The following is a 27,834-nucleotide window of genomic DNA, read 5'->3' as shown; positions in this document are numbered from 1 at the left end:
CAAACGGGATTAGCAGCACACAGACAATAATATTCTCACCATAGTACATCAGCTCAATCAGGTCGTAGGATCTTTCCTCTGCTAATTTTCATACTTTTTTTAGAAAATATGTAATCCTGAAAAAAAATCAGTTGATTTAAGCACGAAAATAAATTAGGCCCATTATTGGCCATCTTCGATTCATATGTTTCCCTCGTATGCTATATTTATAGTCCAAAATATTTTCACTCCTTCGTTTATTCAGCATTACATCAATTTTTTTTCAAAACCTTTTCATTCCCCCATTTATTCCTCATAATAAGCAAAAAACTGTTTGACTTCTCCACTTATTGCATTGCATGATTTTGTAACTAAATCAATTTTTTTTCAAAACCTTTTCATCCCCCCATTTATTCATCATAATAAGCACAAAATTATTTGACTTTCCCACTTATTGCATGATTTTGTAACATTCAAATGGCGTATACGTTTCTATGTAGTACTATGCATTATCACAAAATTATTTAGTATAATCATATTAAATGTGTTAATTAAAGAGACCAAATTCATAATGATAAAAATGCCGGCAATGTTAGTATAGATTTATTAAAAAAAACTGTTTTAATTAAATTATAAATTATCAACTAAAATGCTATTTCCATAAATACTCCCAAAACTCTCCCTTTATATATGTATAGATTGCTATTCACTAACATGCAATATACTGTTCAAAAAATCTAAAATTAATTTAACATAATAAATATACATAATATGAGTTTATGTAACATAAAAGATATAATAAAATAAAAAGTATACATAAATTATTATTACAAAATAATTGGAGGTGTTAATTGGAATTGGAACCTTCAATTCCAAATTAAATATTTGGTATCATAACAATATTTGGATTTTGAATTGAATTACAATTCTATATATCTTAATTCTATAATTTGAATTCCATATTTTAAAATAGATCATTTGAATCCAAATAATTTAAGTTGGAGATATTTTTATTGCATATATCCATAATACATCCTACACACAACATGCACACACACATACACACATTACACATTACTCACAACACACACACACACTATACACAACATAATCACACTGCACACACACACACACAACACATATACACTAAACATAAAATAAACACTACACACACTGCTCACACAATTCAATTTCATTTTCTTAATTTTACCAAACAAAAGATTTGGAATTGAATTAGACTTAAATTTCAATGTATCAAGATCATAAGTTTTGGAAAAAAATTATACACTATAAATTAATAAGAACAATACTTGGGTAGTGCATAGTGCGCAAGTGTGATTGAATTTATTGGTAAAAATCAATCCCATATTTCATTATTCATAAGTATAAAACATAAAGAACAAAATTAATTAAATTTGATCGTACTAATGCATCATAAATATTAAAAAAAACTTCCGTATAAAGAACATTACTCGTAGAATATCACAATCAACATTTGAACCCTCAATAACCAATCCCAGATAACGCTTTTTTCACTGTCTCTAGTTTTGAAACGTTAACTAAACCTAGTAAATCATTATTATCAGTTTGAAACTATAGAAGAACACGCAATGCAAAATATACTTCACTTTTATTTGTTATAATTAACTGATACAAATTAATTTAAGTATATAGATGAAAAAAAATCAAAATGAGTCTAGTAAATTTCATTACAATAATATATTATAATAATTTGGAAAATATTTTATAGACAATAATAATGATATATAGAATATAAAAAATATGATTACAAATTGAAACGAGTAATGGTCCCCACCCCTCAGAGATCTGATACCCAAAATTGGTATAAATAAGCACTCAACTCCCATTTCGATCAATTCCAGCTTATCTATTCTATCCATTTCTGATCATGTCGAATTACCCTCACCAAAATCCCTCCGGCGCCGGCTACCCCTACGGCGCACCGCCTCCCTCCTCGCAATCCTACCCATCCGCTCCCTACGGTGCTCCTCCGCCTCCCGGCCAAGCCTCCCCCTACGCCCCCGTCGCCTCCCCCTACGGCGCCCCCTCCGCTCCCCCTGGCGCGCCCAATCAGTCCTACGGCGGCTACCCGCCGGCAGCGTACGGAAGCCCCTTCGCCGCGCTCACTCCCTCGGCTTTCCCTCCCGGCACTGATCCGAGCGTGATCTCCTGCTTTCAGATGGCCGATCAGGACGGGAGTGGATTCATCGATGATAAGGAGCTTCAGCGCGCGCTCTCCTCGTATAACCAGAGCTTCAGTTTGAGGACCGTGCATCTGCTTATGTATCTCTTTACCAACACTAACACCAGGAAAATAGGTATTTGCGTCTGATTTTTTTTCACTCATCAAATTGGGAATTTACTGTTTTCGCTTCGTTTATTCGTATTTGCTCGCCAGCTAGGGATTTGATTAGGAGGAGAAAAGGAGTAACCTAGTCGCGAATCACGCAGTTGTTGTTATTTGCGCTGCAAACTTATTATGCATAAAAAATTAGGGCACTGTGAGATTTTAGGTATTGAATTTTAATCAGCTCATTTACAAGGAAATCATGCAATTTTGAATCACGCAGTTGTTATTAGGAATTTGAATTTGAATCACGCAGTTGTTGTTATTTGCTGGAAACTTATTATGCATAAAAAATTAGGGCACTGTGAGGTTTTAGGTGTTGAATTTGAATCAGCTCAGTTACAAGGAAATCATGCAATTTTGTCTGCAGGCTTATAATTCCTTGGCCCTACAATGTGCATTTTTTCTGCATTTTCTTATACCTCGATAATTGAGTGCACTAGCAATTAGACCAATGGACGACTTGTGGGGAACTGATTCTCTCTGCAAGCACGATTAAGATGCTATGCTGTATGCTTCATTTTATAGTATCATGTTCTGTTCTGTTATGATAAAATGATGAGACATGTGCTTGTTGATGCTATGATGTGTAAAGGTGTTAAAATGTTGAGATTCTGTGGTCCCTTCGGGTTCTCGTTGATGGGATGATTGAGAAGGCTGAACTACATTATCATTTCAGTTGCTTCGTGTATTAATGTGTTGTTATTTCTTGAAATAGGTCCGAAAGAATTCACTCAAGTCTTTTACAGTCTTCAGAGCTGGAGGGTCAGTCTTTAATCCGATCTCACTACTCTTACACTACCATTTAGATGTCTCTGTTTGCATCTGATCCAGTCAAATTTTCACTCGCGCAGGCAATATTTGAGAGATTCGACAGGGACAGAAGCGGCAAGATTGACACAAACGAGCTGAGGGAGGCCCTCCTCAGTCTCGGATTCTCAGTGTCACCGGTGGTTCTGGAGTTGCTGGTCTCCAAGTTTGACAAAAGTGGTGGCAAGAACAAGGCCATTGAATACGACAATTTCATCGAGTATGTTGGTCCCTTTGCTTTCATTTCATTAACAATTCTACTGTTTTCACTTTACTGATTTTCTTACCTTTTCTCTCTCCCTCCCTCTAAACCAGGTGCTGTCTCACTGTGAAGGTGAGCAATTTAGTGTTAAATGTTTGGCTCGATTCGCTCCAAGGCGGTTTGGTAAAGCGGTGCTAACGTTGAATGTGTTTTGTGCAGGGACTGACTGAGAAATTCAAGGAGAAGGATACCTCATTCTCTGGTTCAGCAACTTTCACCTACGAATCCTTCATGTTAACTGTTTTACCTTTCCTTATTGCTTAGGAGAATGCAGCTTATGTCGTTTCTGCTATCTGCGTCGAATTTGGAATCTAAATCTTTTGTGTTGATGTTTTTTACTTTCATAAACGGCCGTAGCGTTACATAGCTGTTATTTGCGTTGTAATATGTCTATTATCTAGTTTTAAAACAGTGTAATTTTCTGCTGTTTGTGAAAATTTATGAATCACGTGCTTCAAGTGTTTGATTAGAAGCTTTCAAATTTCAGTCAATAATTTATCATCATGTGAGTTGGTATTTTGTCACTACCTGTGCCAATGTAGTCGCAAGAAAAAACCCAAGGTAGGAGTTAGGAATTAATTAATAGTAAGTCAATGTGTTAGGTGGCCAAAACCATCAACTTTAAAAAGCAACTGTAAATAGTACTAGTAGTTTTCTTACTTGGTGAACTGTATTAGTAGTAATTGACTGTGTAGTAACCAAGTCCAGGCATTAACGTCAGCAAACATTCTGTTTACTTTGTAGAAGCATCGATGTTATAACTCCATATTAATTGTTGAAGATGTAAAACTTTGTAAAGATGCGGAGAGACGCATAAAATGAGAAAGCTACATTAAATATAAATATAATTTTATTATTGATGGATGTTCTTTATTAGTTCAGACAGCATTTGTATATATACAAATGACTGAATGAGAATAGCAGAGTAATGCATGCATGCGACTATAGTGTATAACTCTCTAACTGTTATATTAGCTGGCAAACTAACTTTAACTCTCAGCTGCAAGTTTGTTGGAGTCGGTTGGAGGAGTTGATCACTGACTGAAGCAAATGCATAATACATTGTGTTGACGAATAGGAGTATTATTTTCTTTGTATTCATTAACTTTACGGTAAATGGAAACAATTCATGAAATTTGGTCAAATTGTGGTCTATCCCATAACTTTAAAAAATGATTATATCATTATTTTGATATTTTTCTCAATTGTCTCATAGCAAAATATTTCATTATGTTACTATTTCTAATTTATCAACATACATACATATGTAAAAATTAAAAACACAATTGAATAAATGTATTAAGTGACGTCGATTAAATAGTCAAATGTTTTGTTTGCATGATATTTTTCGCTTGCCAAAAGCATACACAATTCTCCCAAAATCATATACTATGGGACATAATTGGCCATTTTTAAAAATTGCGGGATAGACCAGAATTTTACCATACTTCATACTATTTATTTTGCCTATTTACTCTTAACGTTAACCATACTCTAATATAGAGGATTTGCCCTAACTAAATTGTGAAGGATATCAATATATTTTCTTGTAGCTATAATTTGCATATTGAGAATATTATTCTTTCCTAATACTAACATTTGTTTCGCTTATTAGGGGTTAATTACACTGACCTTTCGAAATTAGGGGTTAATTTCGCTGACCTTTCAGAATATGAGATCGAAGCGTGCGTATTTTTTTAGAAAAAGGGATTTCTGATTTTTTTTTATTTTTTTTTTCTATTCTTTTTTCCTATTATTTATAAGTGGACTAAACTACCCTTCTCATATTTTCACATAAACTCTAATAAATCAGCCGATCATTTCCGAGATTTGTCAATCTTTGGAATATATATCTTCTCTTTTAATATTTTCCTTATACAATGATATAAAAATAATAAAATATTGATTTGAATATCTTCTCTTTTCCATATTGCCTTTGTGCGTGAACTATTCTAAATAACAATTTTGTTCACTAAATAATTTATCATCATTACTCCTATTTACTAATAAGCTATGTGAAAAAGTAGACAATATTTAATCGTATACCATCCTGAATCATTTACTTTGCTAATGAGTATTTCTTTTTTAAAAATCCAAAAAAAACATGTTTATATATAAAAGCAACCATCAAAACTCCTCTTCCACAACTACTTCCACAAAAGTATGGATTCACAAAATCATAGTTTCACAAAATACTTCCACAAAAACATAGATCATCCACAAAATACTTCCACAAAAGCATAGGTCATCCAAGAACATGTTCTTCAAAAGCTTAGTTCCTCAAAATACATTATCACTAAATTAACTTCCTAGAAGTGAGTTTCTTCTTCGTACGTCTTTTTATTGGTACGTCTTCTAGGTTTAGGCTTTCCTCCACCTCCATGCTACAATTCACTTGGCTGAAAATATTTGATATTAATGTCAATTTATAAAAAAAAAAGTTGGCTCAATGTAACAATTATACATATTTAATTCTTTATACCTCATTGGTTCATCAACCACCCCCTGCCTTTGACATGTACTAGCATGCATCCCACCTAAAGGTCGTCCCTTTGCACGGCTCTTCCTACAACTCAAGTAAGCAAAACAAAAATAAGATTGAGATAATAAAATGAAGAGGAGATGCAATCCAAATAATTACCTTTTCTTTGCTCCATTAAAGACACATTTAGCTAATGACTCCCTATGAAGTATGACCAAACTCTTTGCATTGCTTACATTAGACCTGCCACATTCCTTTTGTTCTAGATTTGTTTCCTTTGCCTTCCAAGCATCCAGATACCCACTGTTTCATCTGTCTACCGGGAGCTCTTTTTTTCAAAGGAGGTAACACCTTGAATCCAAGGCTTATGCTAGGCCACTGAGGCTTGTCGGGAAATGGGCTAATTACCCATGTATATGCTAGCTTAAAGAGACTCACTGGAAAGTAAGGATTTTTATTTTAGGATTTCTACGTGAAGTTATCACTCTAATGCATGTGGGCATGGTTTCCCTGAGACTTGTCACTCCTTGCATGAGCAAGTGTGTTGTGCAAGATTCACAACATGTCTAAGTACCTTGTGTCTATCTGTGATCTCAGTTACCTCTGCCTCACCCATACCACCTACTTTGACCTTCAAGTTGCCCAATTGTCTACTAAGAACATTGAGATGGTGAACAACAATTGGAAGCATGGTGTGGCCTTCCAATCTTTCACCTATATCTCTCCTCCTTGCATAGAGCTCCATGAACTTTGATCTCAGACTGTCAACTAGCTCGGCTATTGGAAGGTCCTTAAGGTCCTTTACCCAGTTGTTCCATACTTCTGCAATATTGTTTGTAATATAGTCACATTTTATGTCTTCGGAAAATTTGCTCCTTATCCAAAATAGGTTGTGATATGTCTCTAAGAATGGTTGCACCCTATCATTTGCTTCGTACATCTTGTGCATTAGCTTTTCATGATAAATTGGACAAAATGTCCTAGCTGCAGGATACATGTGTCCAAAAATTGGACCTTGAAACCTCTTAGAAATTTTTTTCATCAAGTGGATAAAACACTCTCTATGCTCTGCCCATGGAAACACCGCCTTCACAACATTCTCCAACCCCTTGCATGCATCTGAGCAAATAGCTAAATGAGGTGGACTTCCAATTGCCCTCTTTAGCTGCTCCATAAACCAAATCCATTCTTCATTGGTCTCACTTTCAAACAACCCAAAAGCAAGTGGAAATATCCAGTTGTGCCTATCTAATGCAGTAGCTGAAGCTAGTTGTCCATTCCATCTACCATTAAGAGCTGTTGCATCTACACTTAAATATGGCCTACACCCATTTAGGAAGCCATTAATACTAGGTTTGAAGCAACAAAAAAATCTTTGAAAATACACCCCGTCTTCGGTCTCTTTCCCTATCTCAACCACACTCCCTGGCATTTAAGCTCAACCATTGCCTTAAAGTTAAACAAATTCCCAAAACTGTCCTCCCATGTTCCATACAAATTTTCACATGCAATTTGCATACCGGCATATATAGTAGAATAATGAATTGTGGTGACATACTTCTCCTGCAACTCATTTTGCAACTTTATTGCTCCCATGTTTGGATCTTTCTTTAAAAAAGGGATTGTCTTTTCTCCAATCCAATGATATGATGCCATCTTGGTCCTTACTCTGTCAGTGGATGAATGAAAAAGCTCACCTTTATTCAAACAAACCTGTCCCAGGGACACAAAATATTAGTTACAAAATGCACATATTATTAAAATGATCAAATATATTAGTTACATCAATAGTACATATTATTAACAAGTTAGCATATTATATCTTGACATGCTTTTCATTTTTCATCCACCTAGCAACAATTGATCATGGACAACTCTCAGCTTTGCAAAAGCCCCTGAACAAATTTGGGTTGGATTTCTCTGTTCCTAGTTCAAACTGAGTCTTTATAGCATGTTGCTTCACTGCTTTCCTAACATCATTCATATTTGTGTATATGGTTCCAACATCCATCGGAGGGTCATCCATATCATAAAATACATTCTCTTCATTAGGAATACGGTCATCAACTGGTATGTCCGTTACCTCATCAACAATTAGACCATAATTCATTCCATCTACTGCTGTATCACTAGGTTTCTCTAAGGTTAGACCAACAAATGCAAACATTGTTTCTTTATCCATCAAGCTCTCAGGAGCACCGATATGTGATTTTTCAAGTGGAGTAATTTCTATACTGTCCCAGTTAATAATATCAATTTCATCCATGTGATCCATCCTACCGAATAATAAAAGAATTATATATCAAAATTTTTAATTATACAAAATTCCAAACAAATATATATGTACAAACAAATGTATATATGTATGTATTCTACTCTTGCACAAACAAACGCATTTATATATAGATGTATTATGCTCTAGCACAAAATCTCATATAAATGTATGTTAAATTTTTCAATTGCGTAAGCAAGTAAGTGATTTTAAAATGCAAATAAATTTAAACTTATTAGCTATAACACTATTTTAACGTATGTATATATACATGTATTCTTCACTTGTATATGTGGACAAACACAATAAATATTCATATACGTATATTGCATATGCATCGAACACAGAAAATATGAATACATGTATTTATAGGTTTCTTACAGAATCACAATTATTTTGGATTGAAGAGACGGCGGGAAGTGAAGGGTGGAGATGGAGGCGGCGAACGGCGGAGGCGCCCGTCGAGGAGGGTGGAGACGGGTCTGGAGTAAGGAAAAGAAGCAGCAAAGGATGGAGAGTGGAGGCACGATAGAAGAAATAGGTGGAGGCAAGTCTGGTTTTCTAGAGTAAAGAGATGAGAGTTAGGCGTCTCTCAACTGAAACGTGATTCTGTTTGATTTATTAGAATACACGGAAAAAATATGAAAGGTGATTATGTTGATTTATTAAAATTTAGATGAAAATATAAAGAGGGTAGTTTAGTCCACTTATAAATGATGGGAAATAAATAATAGGAAAAAAAAATAGAAAAAGGATAAAAAAATAAAAAATCCTTTGTTCTGAAAAATACGCACGCCTCGATCTTATATTCTGAAAGGTCAGCGAAATTAATCCCTAATTTCGAAAGATCAGCATAATTAACCCCTTATAACGAAATTTCTCCCTTCAAGTTGAGCGATAACATCTCCGATATTGAACTTGCCAAGTACATTCCAACATTTCATTTATGCTTTAGCTTTCATAAATTAGCAAAAAAAAATAAATGCAAACCGAACATATGTGTAGTGCAAAATATCGTCTGTTGTAATGCAAATATTGTGGTGAGCGAAATAAGATAATGCTATAATAATATTATTTATTAAGAAAATAATACTCCTCATATCTACCGAAACTTATGAAGAATTGATACTAACCATGTGTTTATATAATTACTAGCAAAAAATTACTCCTCCCATTATGTTAACAGAGTCATTATTTTATATTGAAAAGTTCAATATAATTGAATCATTTCTACTTTTAGCAAAAAGTAATCCTTCCTCTTACTTCATTCATTTTTCATTTCTTACTTTATTCACTATCTACTTAACACACTATTCTTAAATTTCTTGCCGAAAAAAAATGTCTCAATTAACATAGAATGAAGAGAGTATGATTTAGAGTTAGAGAGAAACGAAAATATCTTGCATGCCAAACGACTATACGTAATGCATTACAATTTGTTATGATGCAATATTGTTGCGAATGAAATAAAATACTACAATATCATAACAATAGGGGATTGCAAATTGTTGTTATGATGCACATATGTCACGATAAATCAAGGAAAAAAAAAGATAATTTACCTTATGGATTATCGTAAATCAAGACTTACCTTCAGCATTTTAAACTAAATAGCATAACGATAGGGGATTTAGTAAATCACTTTTTCTAAGAATACATACGCTTTATCGTAACAGATTTTGCTCATAAAAATTAAATATAGGACGTCCATGTAAAACATGAAAAAAAGAATGTACGTATTAAAAATTTGGTTGACCCAAAATAAGATCATATGATTCATTCATTCATATAAATGTCAAAAATCTGAATTATCATGAATAAAATAATTTATCGTCAATCATAAAAAAAGGAAAAAAAGAAAGAAGAAAACTTACTTTATGCATTACAAAATAAATGAGTAAGATTAATTAGATTACATCAATACGAAAACGCAATGATCAAGATTGGGCCCAACATACCCAGGCCCAGACCGAAGCCCAATTCACTTCGTTACGAAAAATACAAATCCAATTAATTAATTATTTTAATTCTTAAAAACCTAGTTCCTAAACCAGAAAGAATTCCGGCATCCCAGCGCCTCTCACAGTCAGTTAATCGGAAACAATGGCGTCGAAGTTCGACCTGACGCCGCGGATAGCGCCCAATCTGGATAGGCATCTGGTTTTCCCGCTGCTCGAGTTCTTGCAAGAGAGAGGATTGTATCCTGAGGAAGATATCTTAAAGGCGAAGATTGAGCTTCTCAACCACACTAATATGGTAGATTACGCCATGGATATTCACAAATCTCTCTACCGCTCGGAAGATGTTCCCCAGGGTGTGTATTTTTTTTTTCTTCTGTTTTTCCTGAAAATTTGGATTCTAAGGTGTTGTTGGGAATACGTCTGTGGTGTGCATTTGATTGGTTGGTGCAATGAAGGATTTCGATTTGATCATTTCGGTACCAAATTGTCGTATGTTAGGGATGTAATTCCAGTTATTTTAGGGTTTTGGCTTTCCAGGTTTTCCAATTGCTCATTTCCATTGGTGAAATCCAGTGTTGTGTTATGTGTGGATTTAGATTTGCTAGTGTTGATCGTGTGAATGTTGATATGTTTATGTGCGCTCATTCTTCCACTTGTGTTAAAATCTTTGTATTTCTTGCTGTTGGTTTACTTTAGACATGATCGATAGGAGAGCCGAGGTGGTCGGTAGGCTGAAGGCGTTGGAAGACGGGGCTGCTCCTTTGATTGGATTTCTGCAGAATCCTCAAGCAGTGCAGGAATTAAGGGCTGACAAACAGTACAATTTACAGATGCTTAACGAGCGCTATCAGGTTGAGTCTCCTTCATTTTAGAAACTTCATGATCATCTCTCTTTTCAGAAGAGTGATATGTGATTTTTCATACTTGTAGATGCGGTTTACTTGCAAGTTGTATTTGATAGGCTTGTGGAGACTTCTTCATTGCCTGTTACATTTATTGATAAATCTATGTTTTTTGGTTGTATCCCAGATTGGCCCTGAGCAGATTGATGCATTGTACGATTATGCCAAATTTCAATTTGAATGTGGTAACTACTCTGGTGCTGCGGATTATCTGTATCAGTACAGAGCCTTGTGTACCAACAATGACAAAAGTTTGAGTGCATTATGGGGAAAGTTGGCAGCAGAGGTCCTGATGCAAAATTGGGATATTGCACTGGAGGAGCTTAACCATTTGAAGGAAATCATTGACTCCAAGGTTGTTTGGTGCACATATTGTGACTTTATGGTTGTTTATTTGTGTTTTTAAAAATCTAATCAGTATGTCTTTGCAGAATTTCTCTTCCCCCCTGAATCAAGTCCAAAATAGAATATGGTTAATGCACTGGAGTCTATTCATCTTCTTCAACCATGATAATGGAAGAACTCAGATTATTGACTTGTTTAATCAAGACAAGTATGTTTCTTAACTTTTTGTTCTTTTAGATGTTTCTGTGTGCAGTCTGCCATTTGATGATACTTCATTTCTGTTTTCGAAAAACTTTCATCTTTCCCAATGAAGTTGAAGAAGGGGAATACTAAATTGTAATCAACTACCTACTTACTTGTAGGTATCTGAATGCCATTCAAACAAATGCACCCCACCTTTTACGGTACCTGGCTACTGCCTTCATTGTGAACAAAAGGAGAAGGCCACAGTTTAAGGAATTCATAAAGGTTATCCAGCAAGAGCAGTACTCTCATGATGATCCCATTATAGAGTTTCTGGCTTGCATCTACGTCAACTATGACTTTGATGGAGCTCAGAAGAAAATGAAAGAGTGTGAAGAAGTAAATTTTCTCAACTCCAAAAGCTCCTCATTCATGTCTATGGTGTGATCCTTTGAATATATATTAGTAATTTTTAAAACTGTATGATTGTGCAGGCTATATTGAACGACCCATTTCTTGGAAAAAGAATCGAAGAGGGAAATTTCACAACTGTACCTCTGAGAGATGAATTTCTTGAAAATGCTCGCCTCTTCATCTTTGAGACCTACTGCCGCATTCATCAGCGCATCGATATGGGGTATGTACCTGAAATTGTTCTCTAACTATTACTATTTTTTCTTCCTGTTCTTCAAATGAATAGCCACACTAACTTCACTTTTTAACTTTCCATCTTGATGTAACTCAGTTAATACTTATGAATGCTCATATTCCGCATCTTTGGGTCAGTCACTACTGAGATAGTATTAAAATCATGTGTATTTGCTTGACATCGCTTCTAATAGAGTAATAGCCACCATCAATAAAAATTCTAGGCATATGTAGTAAGTTTATTCTTATATATATTGGAATATTTGCTAAACTGAGAATTGATATTCTCAAGTACCAGCACCACTCATCTCTTTTTGGTGGTACTGACAGAGTGCTCGCTGAGAAGCTGAATTTGAATTACGAGGAGGCTGAAAGATGGATAGTTAATCTAATAAGGACCTCAAAGCTTGAAGCTAGGATTGATTCAAAGTTGGGAACCATTATAATGGAACCCAATGATACGAGTGTGTAAGTTCAGTACACTTCTGCGTTTCCTGTATAGCTTTGTCTCTGTATATGTATTGAGTCATCTTTTCTGCTCCTCAGGTATGAGCAGCTCATTAACCACACTACAGCTCTTTCGAACCGTACCTATAAAATAGTTCACCAGCTTCTGGAAAATGCTCCTCCGCAGACGGCACGATAGATATTGTGCGCACATCTTGTTTTTGAATGATGAGTTGGTTTTTGTTGTTGCAAATTCTGGATTAACTGAGGATGCCGTTCTATATCTTGTAGTAATACTGTATTTGTTTTTTTGTTGAAAAAGATAAAATTAAATTGAGTTAGATGGCGCACTTACATTGGAATATTCATTGAACCTGAATTTCATTTTGGTTTAGAGCTACTGCATTGATCAAATATCCAATTTAATTACATACGTAGTTTGAATCATTTTAACTTCATGATGCTTGTTCCGAAAAATTGTATTATTGATTACGCTTAAATTTAAAATGCAAAATTCTAAAAAAGTTTAACCCGAATTATTTTGGTTGAGAAATCACCACATGCACTGTTGCTGCTGAAATAGGAGTCTAAACCTTGAGGTTGGCTAAACGGTTGACTATGAAAAATGATTTGGAATAACTTCAGTAGATACATGCATGGAATAAATTCAGCAGCAAATAATTTGGAACAAAATAGCCATAAGAGTTGACTATGAAAAATGATTATGCCCTATTTTAAAGTAAGTAGGATTTGGAGGGATTTGAATAAATTAGATTTGATATAAATAAATAAGAATTGATTAGAATAAGATGGTTTGGTTGAATTTTTATATTGTAAACTCATATATACTAAGGAGGTTTTGAGGAATGCATAGAAAAGATCAATTATTATCTGTGTAAATCGTAGGCCTTTGTGAGAGGATGCTTTGGCCTCTTTGGAGGATTTTGTTTCATTGTTTCAAGTCAATTTATATCCATTCCGATTCTTATTCAAATTTATTTTCTTCCTGCCTTTCGCTCCACATCAGTCTAGGAATAAGACAGAGGGTAGATGCATGGGCAGTTGGGGCGTTTTAGGCTGATGTGTTTGGCAATGAGATGGAGGACAGGTGCATTCGTGATAAACTTGTTAATTTGTTGTTTTTGCTTAGTAGATTTACTTTGAGTTTCATAATTTGAATTTTGCATTTTTTAATTATACAACAATTGGTTGTTTTGATAAGTTTTTTGAGTTTTAAAGGGAAAAAGGGATACAATTCTCACTTCTATTTAGCATGTAAAGGATATCAATCTATTTTTCTTCGAAATAGCTTCGCATGGGTATATTGTACGCTTCAATCGGAGTAGTGTATAAAAAGTTAGGCCCGTTTTACGAAAATTGCTCGCTATCCAGAGAGCCTACACGGGCCGAGCTCAAGCCAAAACCTACCTCCCGGGCAGGGTGAAAATGCTATCCCCCTCCACAACCTATACCGGGGCAGGGTAGGGTCATCCATAGACCTTCCCGGGCCGGGTGAAAGGTGAGGAAAAGTCAAAGTTTGGCTTATTTTCAGAATTTTCAAATCCTACTCATATTTTGGAGAACGATTATCACATAATTCCTTAACATACACTCATATGTGAGATAGAGAGAGCCAGAGTGTAGATGGAGCTTCAAATCGTGATTCCTTTGATCAAAGGCTTTAGTTAGTTTAGTTGTATTATGTTTTCTTCCATTAATGTTTAACTAAATCTTCCGTTTACCGTCTACGGGTGAGATAAAATTATTTTTATATTTAATTGATCTCTTCTTTTTATGCTTTGGCTATATTTTAATTGTGCTTATATATTTAGGTTTATTTGACTAACCATCATATACTGGCTGATATTTTACTACTATAATCGAGAGAGAGAGAAGTTTAATTTAATACTGGTGGCCTTATTTGCATGGTGAGTTGAGAGAGAATGGCTGCCTTATTTGCATCAGGAGCTGAGGATGACCTCACTGTGGGTGCTCCCATCCTCCATCCTGATCCATGACTTGAGAGAGAATGGCTGCTGCTCTATCTCGACAACCCTCGCGCCTCTCGCCCAGTTCCCATACCCCCCGTAGCCCGTGTGTCGAGCGAAGCACAGCCACATCTTCTTATGAGGGCAGCACCAGTCCAGCCCATGGTTGTGCCCTACAAACACTGCCTGCCAAAACATCAACCAACATTACTCACTACTCGAACCAACAAGCCCGCGCCTTCCTTCCTACCTTGACAGAGTCCCTCTTCTCAAGAGCCTTCATCATCCCCATCTCCCCTTCTTGAGCAGCAACACTCTCCCAGAACATCGAGCCCACACACTGCGCGCCTATCGCTACCTTCTCGTACGCCTTGCTCGGGATGTGCCAGAATATGATCTCAGGAACCCTGCACGAAACTTCAGAACCAGAGCGCGTTCTAGGATAAGAAAATAAGTATGTTAAGCTACCTAGAGTGAGGGTTGATCTCCTGAGACATCTCCTGAATCCACTTGACTTGCGCGTGGGATATGATCTCTGGATACGAGCCACCCCCTGAGTCGAAGAAGTACATAAAGGCCACCGGGTCCTGAGCATTACTAGTGGAATAGAGCTTGAGGACATAGTTTGAGACGCTAGGCCATAGATTCCTTGGCCCGTCGTTGGAGAAGGACAGTGAGTTTCGCTCGATCTCATTCCTCATCAACTCCAGACGCGTCGTGCCTCTGAAACTACATTCCGTACCACCTGAAATAAAAAGATGATCAATTAAACCATTTCTTGAAACACTATATGATTTATTTGGATGTCACAATTACTAAAACAATCAGCATTGCATCAAACATAGAAGTCATACGAGCACACAAGAGTTGAGGAATCCCGGCTTGTGAAAACCAGTCCAAGGGCCACTGAAAGGGGGCATCGTCGTGGTTGCCAAAGATAGTAGACCACGGGATCCCCCTCGTCCTCGTTGCTGAGAGAGCTTGATCCCAATACAAGCTCGCGTTTGCAACCATTATATTGTTGGCTGTGATCACATCTCCAAGATAGACCACAAAATCTGTCATACCATAAAAATGCACACACCATCAATTTTCATTACAAGAAATGAATCATTGTAATAAACTGAAAAACTTGACGGAAACAGACTACAAAAAATTCCAATGTAACTAATATCTGTCACACAATACTAGAAAAGATTGACATTGCGGCTATACTAAAAAAGATTGCGAAATTCTAAACTTTGGACTTTTTTTAACATAGCATCCAATTTCAGCCACCATATTTACCAATAAAATCAAGAATTGATTTTATGAATAACAATAACATAGCCATATATATGAATTGGAACGTAGGGTTACGATCAATTGTAACTATTTGTTAATTGCTAGCTGCTAAATATATCTACTCAAGATGTCAACAAAATTTAGTTAACATTATTTTTGCGTTGACATCTACTAACTATTACTACCTCCTTTCCATAGTAGTGGATTCATTTTGCCATTTTGATACGTTCCATAGTGGTAGAGTTTTAATGAAAGTCAACATATTTCTTTTCACTTATTTTACTTTCTCTTAATTTATTTTCTTTTCATCTCTCTGCCTTTTTCATTTTGATTTTATCATTCCTTTACTTATGACTATTTTTCTTAAATCTCGTGTTGAAAGAAACGCATTCACTACGGAACAAGAGGAGTATAACATAGATTTATTGACATAGTTAAGCATTAGTAATTTAAGATAGTTAGCGAAACTAGTTTTTTAATTAATCTAATTGTGACCCTTGAAAACACTATATTAAAGAGTAAACCTGGGTGTTCATTATCTAGTACAGCAGACATAACCCCCACAGAATTCAAGTCCTGGATGGGGCCCCACTCCGTCCACGCGTCCTCGCCGAAGTGAAGGTCCGCGAACAGCACTATCTTAAACGGTGCGCCCTCCCGCATCCGGAGATTTCCCTCCCGCGTCGCCGCAGCAGCGATGATCAGCCAGAGATAGGAGAAAATCAAATGCCTCCGCATTGCCTTTACTGCCAATTTTTGAGAATTGTTTTGTGATTTCGGAGATGATTTTGAGGAATGTTTTGGTTTTTACGCTTCTCTTTTTGTTTGTTTTTTTTCCCTATCAACTGTAATCACTTGTCTGTTACTACTTTGTTTCGTCGAATGACCATTTTACCCTTTTTAAAATTATCTAATCTACTTATAATGATGAAAATAACATACTCCACTTTATGTTGATTTTATAAATACTTATTATGAAACTTGCATTACCAAAGTTATTAAGCTTTAATTTGTTTTAAAATACTCCTTTCGTCCGGTTATAAATTGATCAATTTTAATTTGACACAATATTTTATGTAGTTCTGATGCTGTGGATGAATGATGTCACAATGAGGATTAATGAAACGTCTGACAAGTCGTGAGATGAAATTATTGACACCAAAGCGAATGTGACATTCGTTTGATAACTCGAATAAACGCCTCAATGAAATTCATTTAACACACGATTCTTAAACTCCGTGCCGAAAAGAAATGTCTCTATTAACAAGGAACATAGGGAGTAAGCATAAACTTTATTACTCCCTATTCCAATACGTAGTATATTTTAAAGTTTACAAACAAATTTAATATAGATATCAGTTTTGAAATTAACCTAATTCAGTTGTCTATTACTAAACTTTTAATCACATGTGATCATAAGACGTAGCAATTATATGATTTTTGTAAAAGCTTGTGTAATATATGTAACCGAAACATCATAATTTCGTTCATCGACGATAGTACTGTAAAGTTGTTTAATAGTTGAACATTCTCAACCTAATTAATAAATTGAGGTAGTAGTTGTTGTATTGTGTGTCGATAACTTCATATGTTAATTTCCATTTTTATAACAAATTATAAAAGAAGTTACTCCAACAAAAAAAAAAGTTGTGATTTGGGCATTATGGGCATAAAAAAAAGATGAGGCATATACTCGCATAATCCGAAGAACATGGGAATTTTATTACTACATTACATACTACTCCATTCGACACACTAATTTATTTTAAAAAACCAGTAAATTTTGACATACATTTTTTACTGTTAGGTAGTACTTAATATTTACCTTTGTCTCTGTTAACTTTTTATTTTTAGATTATTATAGTTTTTGTTCCAACTTTGTACAAATTTTTAACATATATCGCTATTTTTATAAAAGGGATAACTGTCTCTAAACGAATGATATTGGAGACAATTCTGTTTCGTCATCTTTCAAATGAAGGATAAATTATAAAATTTCAGTTTTCTAAAATTTCCCATGAAGTTAAAATTCAAACTCCCATGTTAATGTGAAAAATGATGTGATAACCAAAGGGTCACTGTTAAGAGCAACTATGTCATCTGATATTACTCTCTTCTTTTTTTTTTTTTTTTTTTTTTTTATGTTGAGTTGTATTCATTTTTGGATCGTTCATTAATAATTGAGTCGTTTTCATTTTTGGCAAAATTCAACGCACATAACTTTTCTTACTTTAAATACCCAACTTTATTCTCTCGTATTTTATTTTCATATAACTTATCTACTTTGATCTCTCATACTCCCTCTGTCCCAAAAGAATAAGAACATTTAGGATAACATGAGAATTAATGCATATACTCCCTCCTTCTGCCATTATGAGTCTCATTTCTTAGCGGCACGAGCTTTAAGAAATGTTAAGAAAAGTGGGTGGAAAAGAGTTAGTGAAATAGAAGTCACACTTGTATATATTAGTTTTAAATGAAATGTGAGTAGAATGAGTTAATGGAAATTAAGATCCTATTACTCCCTCCGTCCCAAGGTAGATGTCACACTTTCCTTTTTAGTTTGTCCCACAAAAGATGTCACATTTCTTCTTTTAGAAAAAGTTCCCTCTCACATCAATTATAAAACTATATTTTCTCTCACCACTTAACACACAAAATAACGTTTCCTAAAATCCCGTGTCATCTCTCAAGTGTGACATCTACCTTGGGACGGAGGGAGTACCATTTATGGTAAAAGTGGACCAGGACTCCTATTAGCGAACGGACTAAAATGGCAAAACAGGACTCCTATTCGCGGATGGAGGGAGTAGTTAGTAAAGTAAGAGAGATAAAAAGAATGGTAGTTAAATTAGTGTTAGTGGATAGTGAGACCCACTTTTTTATTAGCGTTTAATGGTGGACCCTTGTGTTATAAGTTGTAAATAAATTAATGTGTATGAGTAATGTGTTTGTGAGAACTTTCTATAAATGGAAATGTGATATTTTTATGGGTTGAGGGGAGTTTTTCATTTCAACTCTACTTAACTCACTAAATATTTCTACCTCCTTTTAAAAAAAACAGACAAAGTTTCATAATGGGTATGGAGTGAAGCCACCCGGTCTACTCGAACTGTCAGGACTCGGCCCTACCCGCAACAACAAATTGAACCGTATCGAGCGGCCATGGGATTGAGCCACCCGGACCGGGTGGCCCCTAGGACTCCTTCCCCGAATCTTGTTCTTATCTCTCCCTCGACAAGAAGCTTCCAGCTGAGTTCGAATAGGCTCTCGAGCTTCTTCCTTGTCATTGATCATGTCGTTAGCTTTCAAAGTGTCTTCAACGAACTCGGATTCACTTGCTTCTCGGACCTGGCTGCAATGATTGTACACTTTGCCTTTAAGTGAATAGCAATAAATACTTATTTCACTGTTAGATCTATTCAATGTTACACCCCTCCGTCCCAAGATAAGCGAGACGCTTCTTTTTCACACTTGCTTTGAAAAAATAATCTAAAATAATTAGAATGGAGAAAAATTAAAGTATGAGAGAGAATAATGTAAAGAAGACTATTCTATACATTATTCTCTTTCTTACTTCACTTTTCTCTACTTTAACTATTTTATATTATTTTCCCAAAAATGAGTGCGAAAAAGAAACGTCTCGCTTATCTTGAGACAGAGGGAGTACTACACTAGTGTTGTTAGTTTCCTAAGGCAAGGAAACTTTTACACTGACGCTGCAACCTTTACCAACAGATAGCCAAATCAACTGTAGATTGTAAAATATTGTTTTACTTCTACAAGGTACTGAGTGAATCACCTACTATAATGACTTATTCCACCATCCATTTTAAAATGTAGAAGACTTAGACTCGTTTACTTTTAAAGATTGCTAAGTGATATATTAAATGATTAGAAAACATCAAATGATAAAATTTCTTCTTTTCATAACATGTAAAAGTCAGTTTGAACTTTATCGTTACAAGAAACCATTCGGCTTGAAACATGATTTTTTAGAATTCCAACTCTAACATTCGAGAGTAGTGCAGACCATTAGGTACATTCAGAACTGATAAGACTCATTTTATGCATTGGCTTTTGACTATTTTACCTATTTTTGGGAGAGAGAATGCACAAATTTTGAGCTTAAATGTGTAGGATTACCACTAAATCAGTTACTGGGTGCAACTTGACCGAGTGGATGAAAAAGAAGCAATCTGGAGCAAAAATGCAGCTAAAATCCCCCGAACTGATCAAGTAGAACATAATCGAGTTCGCTGCAACGTGAGCATAATGCAAAGCCAATCGGAGGCAGAATAAATGAACGGATGATGCATATCCTAACAGCAGAATTGTCAAGTCAAAGAAGGAACAACCCTAGGGATTTGTTGTTGGAATCTATGCCCAGTTAATGGACTTTGACCAATTATAATTTCAACGAGACATTTAATTTTATGAAATTAAATGATGTAGCTTCGATCTACGTTCGGAGTAGATGACCATGGTATATTCATTTTCTCAATCCGATTTCGGGTGAGTGAGAAATAATGGATTAAAGTTGTGCAAAATTGCAAACTATTAATAGAGCTATGAGAGAAGCTAAGGGATTAATTAAGCGAGTTAATTATCCCACATTGAAAGTTACAACCTTATTAAACAAGTATTTAATAAGAAGGATTATTACATGTAATAAATGTAGTGGACTAAGATGGGCTGTAGAGCCCACACGCGCGCCGCCGCCGCCCGCCCCGCCTCGAGCCCATGCCGAGCCCGAGCCCGAGACGCGTCTAGATTCATCCTCTCAGCTCCGTATTCCTTTCTCTGCATTGTCTTTTTGTCGAAGCTCTGTGATAAGGCTAATTTCATGCATTGGTTATAGGGATAAATTTTGTGATTTCCTGGGTCTAACAAGGTTTTATAAGCCAGGTGTGTAGAGAAATCGCCAGCCCCAGGAAGAAGACGAAGATTGCCTGGAAGAAGAAGTTGGCGGGAAAGTGAGCGGAAGAAGGAAGAGTTACTAGACTGAGGAGCATCCGATTGGAGGGCGAAATGGGAATCACAGGAACAGTCTAGAAGCTCTATCCACTATAAATAAGAGCACGCGATCAACATGAAATATCTATCTCTCTCTTTCCATTTTCGGCTCTTAGCTTAGTTTTCCACTTTTCTCTACACACACTTGAGGGGAATCATTCTGGGGAGTTCACTTTCGGATCTAGCTGTGGTGTAACACCGTCTATACGGAGGCGAAGATACAATCCTTACTGTTTTTCGCTTTACATTCCGCATTTCCCCAAGTCTTCGCTGTTCGCTCGGTTATGCTTTGTTATTGTTTCGCTGGATACTTCGCATTTTGCTATGGATATTTCTATTTTGGTTTCAGTTATAATCTTGTCTTTTTATTGGTTTGTTTTGGTGGATATTGTTGGTTGATTTGAGTTTGGAGTTTGAATTGCTTGGAGATTGTGGTTGATCGGTTGAATCTAGTTGAATCGGTGAAGATCGAAGATGGATATGGTGTTTGATTGTTGTGGATGGCTTGGATCCGGAGTGGATGAAGCATCCGACGTATAGATCTGTTCGCATTTGCATGGTCATGATGTTTTGAATTCTATTTACTTGCTTGCCTCGTCTAGTAGTCGTGGATCTGTGTTAGTTTTAGTCGTTCTTTGAGTCAATCGATTTAATTTTGTCTAGACTAGCTCAGGAAGTCGTTTGCCCAGTCAAGTAATCTTTTCAAATACTTTTAGTCATTATGCATGTCCCTGCCTAGATCTAGCTGTTAGAGTAGAATATTTCATTTACCCAGTCTAGGAATTAAAGCTCAACCCCAAAAATTGCGTGGCAGCAGCCAAAAATAGCTTTCGGGTCTTTGAATATGTTTTCTTACACATCCGTCTCTGTGGATTCGATCACTGCTTCCCTGTACTAATCTTTTTAGCTATAGCGGATTGAGGGTTTTGAAGGGCGAAGGAAGTGATTGTATGCCCAACGACAAGCTACCCAAGGATTCTTTGAGTTCCTAGACCCGGTGTCTAGTGGATTCTCTGGATCGAGAGATTTAATTTCAAACACATCTTGCTTACTCTTCGACCACTCTTCAAATGGCGCCGTTGCCGGGGATGGATGGCGTAGTTTGTTTACGTGTTTAAAGATTTGGTGTATATAGTTTTAATTTCTTTTATTTGTTTTTTTTTTTTCTGACAGTTTATGAGCAAGGGCTCACGATTTGGAAACTAGAGTAGCCCATCTGGGTCGAGGGACACTCAAGTCAAGTGGCAGGTCAAGGAATCAACATCCACAGTCACTACGATGCCCTAAAGAAGGAGATTCAGGAATGCAAGCAGGACTACGATGAGTCTTTGAGCCAGTACTGGTCTCGATTTAAGGGGCTGCTCGACGCCTATCCAAATCATAGGATGATGGAGGCTGAGACTTTTTACTTGTTCTACGAAGGAGCTAATCCTGAGTCTAAGGACTTAATGAATTCCTCGGGCGGGGGGAATTTTACCAATAACAAGACGAGTGAAGCACGTGAGATCTTGGGAAGGCTGATTGATGCAAAGAAGGCATACGACCACCCACGTATCATGAGGAGAGGTTCAGCTAATGCAATTAAGGAACAAGAAGGAGAAGGAGTCGGAGACAGGATAGATCGGTTGGAAAAGGCACTTCTGAGTGCAATTGAGAAAAAGAATTCCCCTACCTCGCAGGAGAAAGAGAAATCGCCAGGTCCAGAGGAAAATCAACTCCAACTCTATTATGGTCCACCGCCCGATGGAGAGTTCCAAGCCTAGGTGAATTCAGTGGGGAATTGGAATCAAAATAATCAGAATACAAGCTGGAATCAGTGGAAGATTAAGGAGGCACCATGGAGAGACAACCCCTATTTCAGGTGGGCAGATGGAAACCAACAGCTCCAGGTCCAGTACCCAGGTCCAGCAGAGGTCCAGCAGAATTGGCCTAACCGCAGTCAGGACGGACCACAGCATAATTCGAACTGGTCAGGGAAAAATCAGGAAGGGCCAAACAACTGGGGTTATCGCAATCAAGGGGATCAGTCCAATTAGAACAACAGAACCAGAGTAATCAATGGAGTTCTTATGTGCCACCATACCAGAGGAACGCCATTGGAAACAATCAGAATTTCCAGGATATACACCAGGGAAATCAAGGGTCAGGGAGCCAGTTCGGCAACAATCAAGGAGGTCAAGGGAATTATCGCTCAAATCAGGGGAGTGGACCGAGCCACAATCAGGGGTCAAGTTCAAATCAATCGAACTATAAACCTCCGAGGAATCTGGATGATATGGTACATGACCTAGTCAGCTCTCAACAACACATGCAGAACTATATGCAGGCAAACAATGATTTGGTACACAAAATTCAACATGCACAACAAGAGCATAAGTCTGCTATGGATATGTTAGCCAAGCAAATGTCGCAATTGGCCACTTCGTTGAATGAGATGAGGGGACACGAGGGAAGGATACCAGCTTCAGTGAAACCACCTTACTGGGCAAATATCAGTCAGATCACTCTAAGATCAGGACGGGGCTATGAGGGTCTAGTAATGAGAGAGGATGAGAGTACACCTCCTATGACAAGCCAGGGAGACGGGAAACTGACCACCGATCAAGGGAAGATTGAGATAAGGAACACCAGGGTAGAAGATGGCCTTCAAAAGGGTGATCTGGAGAAACCACTACCTCGTATGGCCGATCCATTTTTCCTAGACCCAGAGCCTGAATTGGAAAATGAAGAGAAAAGTTAGGAGACTGGAGAATCCTCAACTGGGGGATCAGTAGGAACCTTGAAGCGCACAAAGCCATTTCCTCACCGAAGGGAAGCTAAGAAGAAGAAGGATGACACAGAAGACTTCATGGAAATTTTTGGCAAATTGGAGATCAATCTGCCGTTCTTACAAGCTCTGAAGTTGCCAACCTTTAGCAAGTTAATCAAGGAGTTCATTGCTGGAAAAACCAAACCTGATGGGAAGATTGTTATTGGAGAAAATGTGTCGGCAGTAATACAGAAGAGGAGGATGTCTTCCAAATGCACGACCCAAGTATGCTCACTTTACCCATCTCTTTAGGTGATATAAAAATTGAGCATGCCATGTGTGATCTAGGAGCATCAATAAATGTGTTACCACTTTCAATATATAAGAAGCTGAGAGTAAGCTTGGTTGACACAAAAGTGGTAATTCAGTTGGCTGATAGAACATGCATTTCACCCGAAGGTGTGCTGGAGAATGTGATAGTAAAAGTGCATGATTTCCTGTACCCAGCTGATTTCTATGTAATAAAAATGAGTGATAACGAATCTGTTGAGTCTAGCGGAGTGCTTTTAGGAAGACTATTCCTACGCACCGCTAAGACTATTATTGATGTGTTTGACGGTACTATATGCCTAGACTACCATGGGGAGAAATACACCTTTAGCATTGATGAAGCCATGAAGAAACCATTGGATGTGGAAAATTTGCATGTTGTTGATGTTATTAACCCCTCGGTCCAGGAGTACCTTGAGACTGAATTAATGCATGAACAGTTCAACATTTCGGAGCCGAGTCAATCTGTTGACAAAGAGGTAGCAGGATGGTGTGAAACCCTATTAACTCGGAACATGACAGACGAACATATCAATGAAGCGATCATGACATTCTGCCACCAACCATTGTCATTCAAATCCACAGGATCTGTTAAAGTAAGAAGCCCATACGAGGGAACTGACTTGGGTGAAATGACAACCAGAGGCCTGGAGAAAAATCCACTGCCCCAGGAAGCCATTACACCAAAGAAGGAGTTGAAGAAGCTGCCCGAGACCTTAAAGTATGCCTACCTTGGGAAAGATGAAACATTCCCAGTAATAATCAACAGCCACTTGACGGCAGAGCAGGGGAGCGATCTACTGGAAGTAATCCGGAGAAACAAGAAAGCCGTAGGATGGACTCTCTCCGACCTGGTGGGAATCAGCCCCGACCTTTGTATGCATCACATCCGACTGGAAGAAGGAGCAAAGGCTAGGAGAGACCCGCAGCGTAAGCTGAATCCAAACATGAGGGAAGAAGTTTTGAAGGAAGTTCTGAAGTTGTTGTCCTTGGGTATTATTTACTCCATTCCAGACAGCGAATGGGTCAGCCCAGTTCACATGGTGCCAAAGAAGTCAGGAATACAAGTGGTAGAAAACAATAAGAATGAGTTGGTACCTACTCGACTGGTGACTGGATGGAGGATGTGCATTGATTACCGGAAGCTTAATGAAGCCACCAAGAAGGACCATTTTCCTTTACCCTTCATTGATCAAATGTTGGAGAGATTGGCTGTAAAGCAATACTTTTGCTTCCTAAACGGATACAGTGGATACTTTCAGATATATGTGGATCCTGAAGACCAGGAGAAGACAACCTTTACCTGTCCGTTTGGCACTTATGCGTATAGAAGAATGTCGTTTGGATTATGCAATGCACCGGGCACATTCCAGCATTGTATGATGAGCATCTTCTCAGATTTGTTGGAGGTGTGTATTGAAATCTTCATGGATGATTTCACGGTGTATGGGAATTCCTTTGATGCGTGCTTGGCCAATTTGGATCTGGTATTGAGAAGGTGTCAGGAGAAGAATTTAGTCCTAAACTTTGAGAAATGCCATTTCATGGTGCCAGAAGGAATAGTCCTAGGTCATGTGGTTTCTGAAAGAGGGATTCAAGTGGATAAAGCCAAGGTGGATGTAATCTCGAAACTGCCCTATCCCACGAATCAGAAGGAGGTCAGAGGCTTCCTGGGTCATGCAGGATTTTATAGAAGATTCATCAAGGACTTCGCAAAGATTGCCCAGCCACTTACGCATCTCTTGCACAATGATGTGGAGTTTGATTTTGATGAAGGCTGCAAGAAGGCTTTCCAATTGTTGAAGGATAGACTTGTCTCTGCCCCAATAATCAGAGCACCAGATTGGAACTACCCTTTTGAGGTGATGTGCGATGCAAGTGATTTTGCGGTAAGAGCGGTCCTAGGCCAAAAGATCGATGGGAAAAGCTATGTCATTTTCTATGCCTCGAAGACCCTCAACCAGGCTCAGAAGAACTATGATACCACAGAAAAGGAGATGTTAGCAGTGGTATACTCGTTCGATAAGTTTCGACCATACTTGTTAGGGTCGAAGGTGATAGTTTACACTGATCACGCAGCCATCAAGTATCTCCTGGCCAAGCGAGAGTCTAAACCAAGGTTGATTAGGTGGGTGCTATTATTGCAAAAATTTGACTGGGAAGTAAAGGATAAAAAGGGGACGGAGAACAAAGTGGCAAATCATTTAAGCCGAATATTCTAAGGGGATACGAACGAAGCTATACCTGATCCCTTCCCCGAGGAACATCTTTATTATATATGGAAGTCTGCTAGACCTATTAACTGGGAAACAGTGTTGGCAGTAACAGGTCCAGGAACATCAGATAGAGGGAAGCATCCTTTAAATGCAGAGCCATGGTTCACTGACCTGGCTAATTACTTAGTCACAGGAGAAATGCCAAGATCCCAAGAAATTTCCCGGGCCCAGAGAATGAAGCTGAAGAGTGAAGCCAAATACTACTTTTGGGATGATCCCTACTTCTGGAAGATGTGCTCAAACCAAGTGATTCGACGATGCATACCGGAATGGGAACAAAGGGATGTGCTCAACCATTGTCATGCCCTAGCGTGTGGAGGTCATTTCGGACCCAGGAAAACTGCTAGAAAAGTTTTGGATAGTGGATTCTATTGGCCAACCCTGAACAAGGATGCTTTCGAATTTTGTCAAGTATGTGAGAGATGCCAACTGACCGGAGGGATTTCTAGGAGAGATGAAATGTCGCAGAACCCAATAATATTTTGTGAAATTTTCGATGTTTGGGGCATGGACTTTATGGGCCCCTTCCCATCTTCTCATGGGAACACGTACATCTTGGTTGCAGTTGATTATGTATCCAAATGGATAGAAGCAAAGGCTACACCCACCTGTGAGTCAAAGGAAGTAGCTAAATTTCTGAAGACCAATATTTTCAATAGGTATGGGGTACCAAGAGCCATCATCTCAGACCAGGGAACGCATTTCTGCAACCGCACAATAGAGGCCTTTATGAGGAAATATGGGGTACATCATCGGCTGTCTACACCATATCACCCCCAGTCAAATGGTCAAGCTGAGGTCTCGAACAGGGAAATCAAAAGTATTTTGGAAAAAACGGTGAACACCACGAGGAAAGATTGGAGTAAGCGCCTCGACGATGCTCTCTGGGTGTACAGGACTGCTTACAAAACACCGATCGGGATGTCACCTTATAGATTGGTGTTCGGGAAAATGTGTTATTTGCCCGTGGAAGTGGAACATAAAGCTTACTGGGCCAATAAAGAGATGAATATGAAGGCGTCGGCCTGTGAAGAAGAACGGAAGCTGCAGCTACAAGAATTGGAGGAGCTAAGGCTGGAGGCATTTGACTCAGCCATGTGGTATAAAGAAAGAACAAAGTTCTGAATAAGAGTCTCCGGGTCAAGGAACTTCAAGTAGGGCGGAAAGTACTTCTTTTTCAATCTCGGCTGAAGCTAATGCCTGGGAAGTTGAAATCCAAGTGGATAGGGCCATACACGATCGTTGGCCTTCGAGCAAATGGAGCAGTAGAGATTCGAGGAAGCGCCCCAAATTCAGTTCCTTTCCTAGTCAATGGACACAGGGCGAAGGTATATAGAGATAATGCAGATCTGCATGTCGTGGAAGAGATGCCACCACATGCATCTGTTATTATTTCTTAATTGGCCAGGCAAGGGATATTCTCAATGAATTCCTAGGTCAGGTAAAATGGGGAACGAAAGTTTATTTGTACACTGACCTAGGTAATCTTGAGGATACTCATTTGCTATGTAAATAGTTTAGTTGCTTTCTAA

General features: G+C 37.6%; 4 protein-coding genes across 6 annotated transcripts; 2 read left to right on the top strand and 2 right to left on the bottom strand.

Moving 5' to 3' along the window:
- The first annotated feature begins 1,854 nt into the window (after positions 1–1,854).
- On the top strand, positions 1,855–3,891 carry LOC125190571 (Calcium-binding EF-hand family protein). The gene is made up of 5 exons (XM_048087900.2): positions 1,855–2,318; positions 3,066–3,112; positions 3,202–3,377; positions 3,473–3,491; positions 3,579–3,891. Exons 1-5 carry the CDS (start codon positions 1,889–1,891, stop codon positions 3,681–3,683), a joined length of 777 nt encoding a protein of 258 aa, XP_047943857.1. The 5' UTR covers positions 1,855–1,888; the 3' UTR covers positions 3,684–3,891.
- A 2,530-nt stretch (positions 3,892–6,421) lies between these two features.
- LOC125189528 (protein FAR1-RELATED SEQUENCE 6-like) lies at positions 6,422–7,497 on the bottom strand. Its single transcript, XM_048086800.2, has 2 exons — positions 7,319–7,497; positions 6,422–7,223 (listed from the first exon to the last, which is right to left on the bottom strand). The coding sequence occupies exons 1-2, from the start codon at positions 7,495–7,497 to the stop codon at positions 6,422–6,424; spliced, it is 981 nt and encodes a 326-aa protein (XP_047942757.2).
- Positions 7,498–10,206: 2,709 nt separating this feature from the next.
- Positions 10,207–13,000, top strand: LOC125186361 (eukaryotic translation initiation factor 3 subunit E-like). The gene is made up of 8 exons (XM_048082711.2): positions 10,207–10,487; positions 10,831–10,985; positions 11,164–11,391; positions 11,468–11,589; positions 11,744–11,963; positions 12,059–12,201; positions 12,543–12,680; positions 12,759–13,000. The coding sequence occupies exons 1-8, from the start codon at positions 10,277–10,279 to the stop codon at positions 12,856–12,858; spliced, it is 1,317 nt and encodes a 438-aa protein (XP_047938668.1). The 5' UTR covers positions 10,207–10,276; the 3' UTR covers positions 12,859–13,000.
- Positions 12,587–16,761, bottom strand: PAP16 (purple acid phosphatase 16). Of its 3 annotated transcripts, none has more exons than XM_089059471.1 (5): positions 16,456–16,761; positions 15,489–15,705; positions 15,116–15,424; positions 14,898–15,054; positions 12,587–14,833 (listed from the first exon to the last, which is right to left on the bottom strand). In XM_089059471.1, the coding sequence occupies exons 1-5, from the start codon at positions 16,667–16,669 to the stop codon at positions 14,621–14,623; spliced, it is 1,110 nt and encodes a 369-aa protein (XP_088915597.1). In that variant the 5' UTR covers positions 16,670–16,761; the 3' UTR covers positions 12,587–14,620. The 3 variants fall into 3 exon arrangements, with proteins under 3 accessions (XP_088915597.1, XP_047943992.2, XP_047943994.2); XM_048088035.2 differs by having other exon boundaries at positions 15,116–15,392; positions 15,502–15,705; XM_048088037.2 differs by having other exon boundaries at positions 15,116–15,392; positions 15,508–15,705.
- Between the last annotated feature and the right edge of the window lie 11,073 nt (positions 16,762–27,834).

This window comes from Salvia hispanica, chromosome 5, assembly GCF_029641045.1.
Source record: "Salvia hispanica isolate PSC_SH4W2 chromosome 5, Shi_PSC_v1, whole genome shotgun sequence".
NCBI lineage: Eukaryota > Viridiplantae > Streptophyta > Magnoliopsida > Lamiales > Lamiaceae > Salvia > Salvia hispanica.
This window is presented reverse-complemented; position numbering and strand designations above follow the sequence as displayed.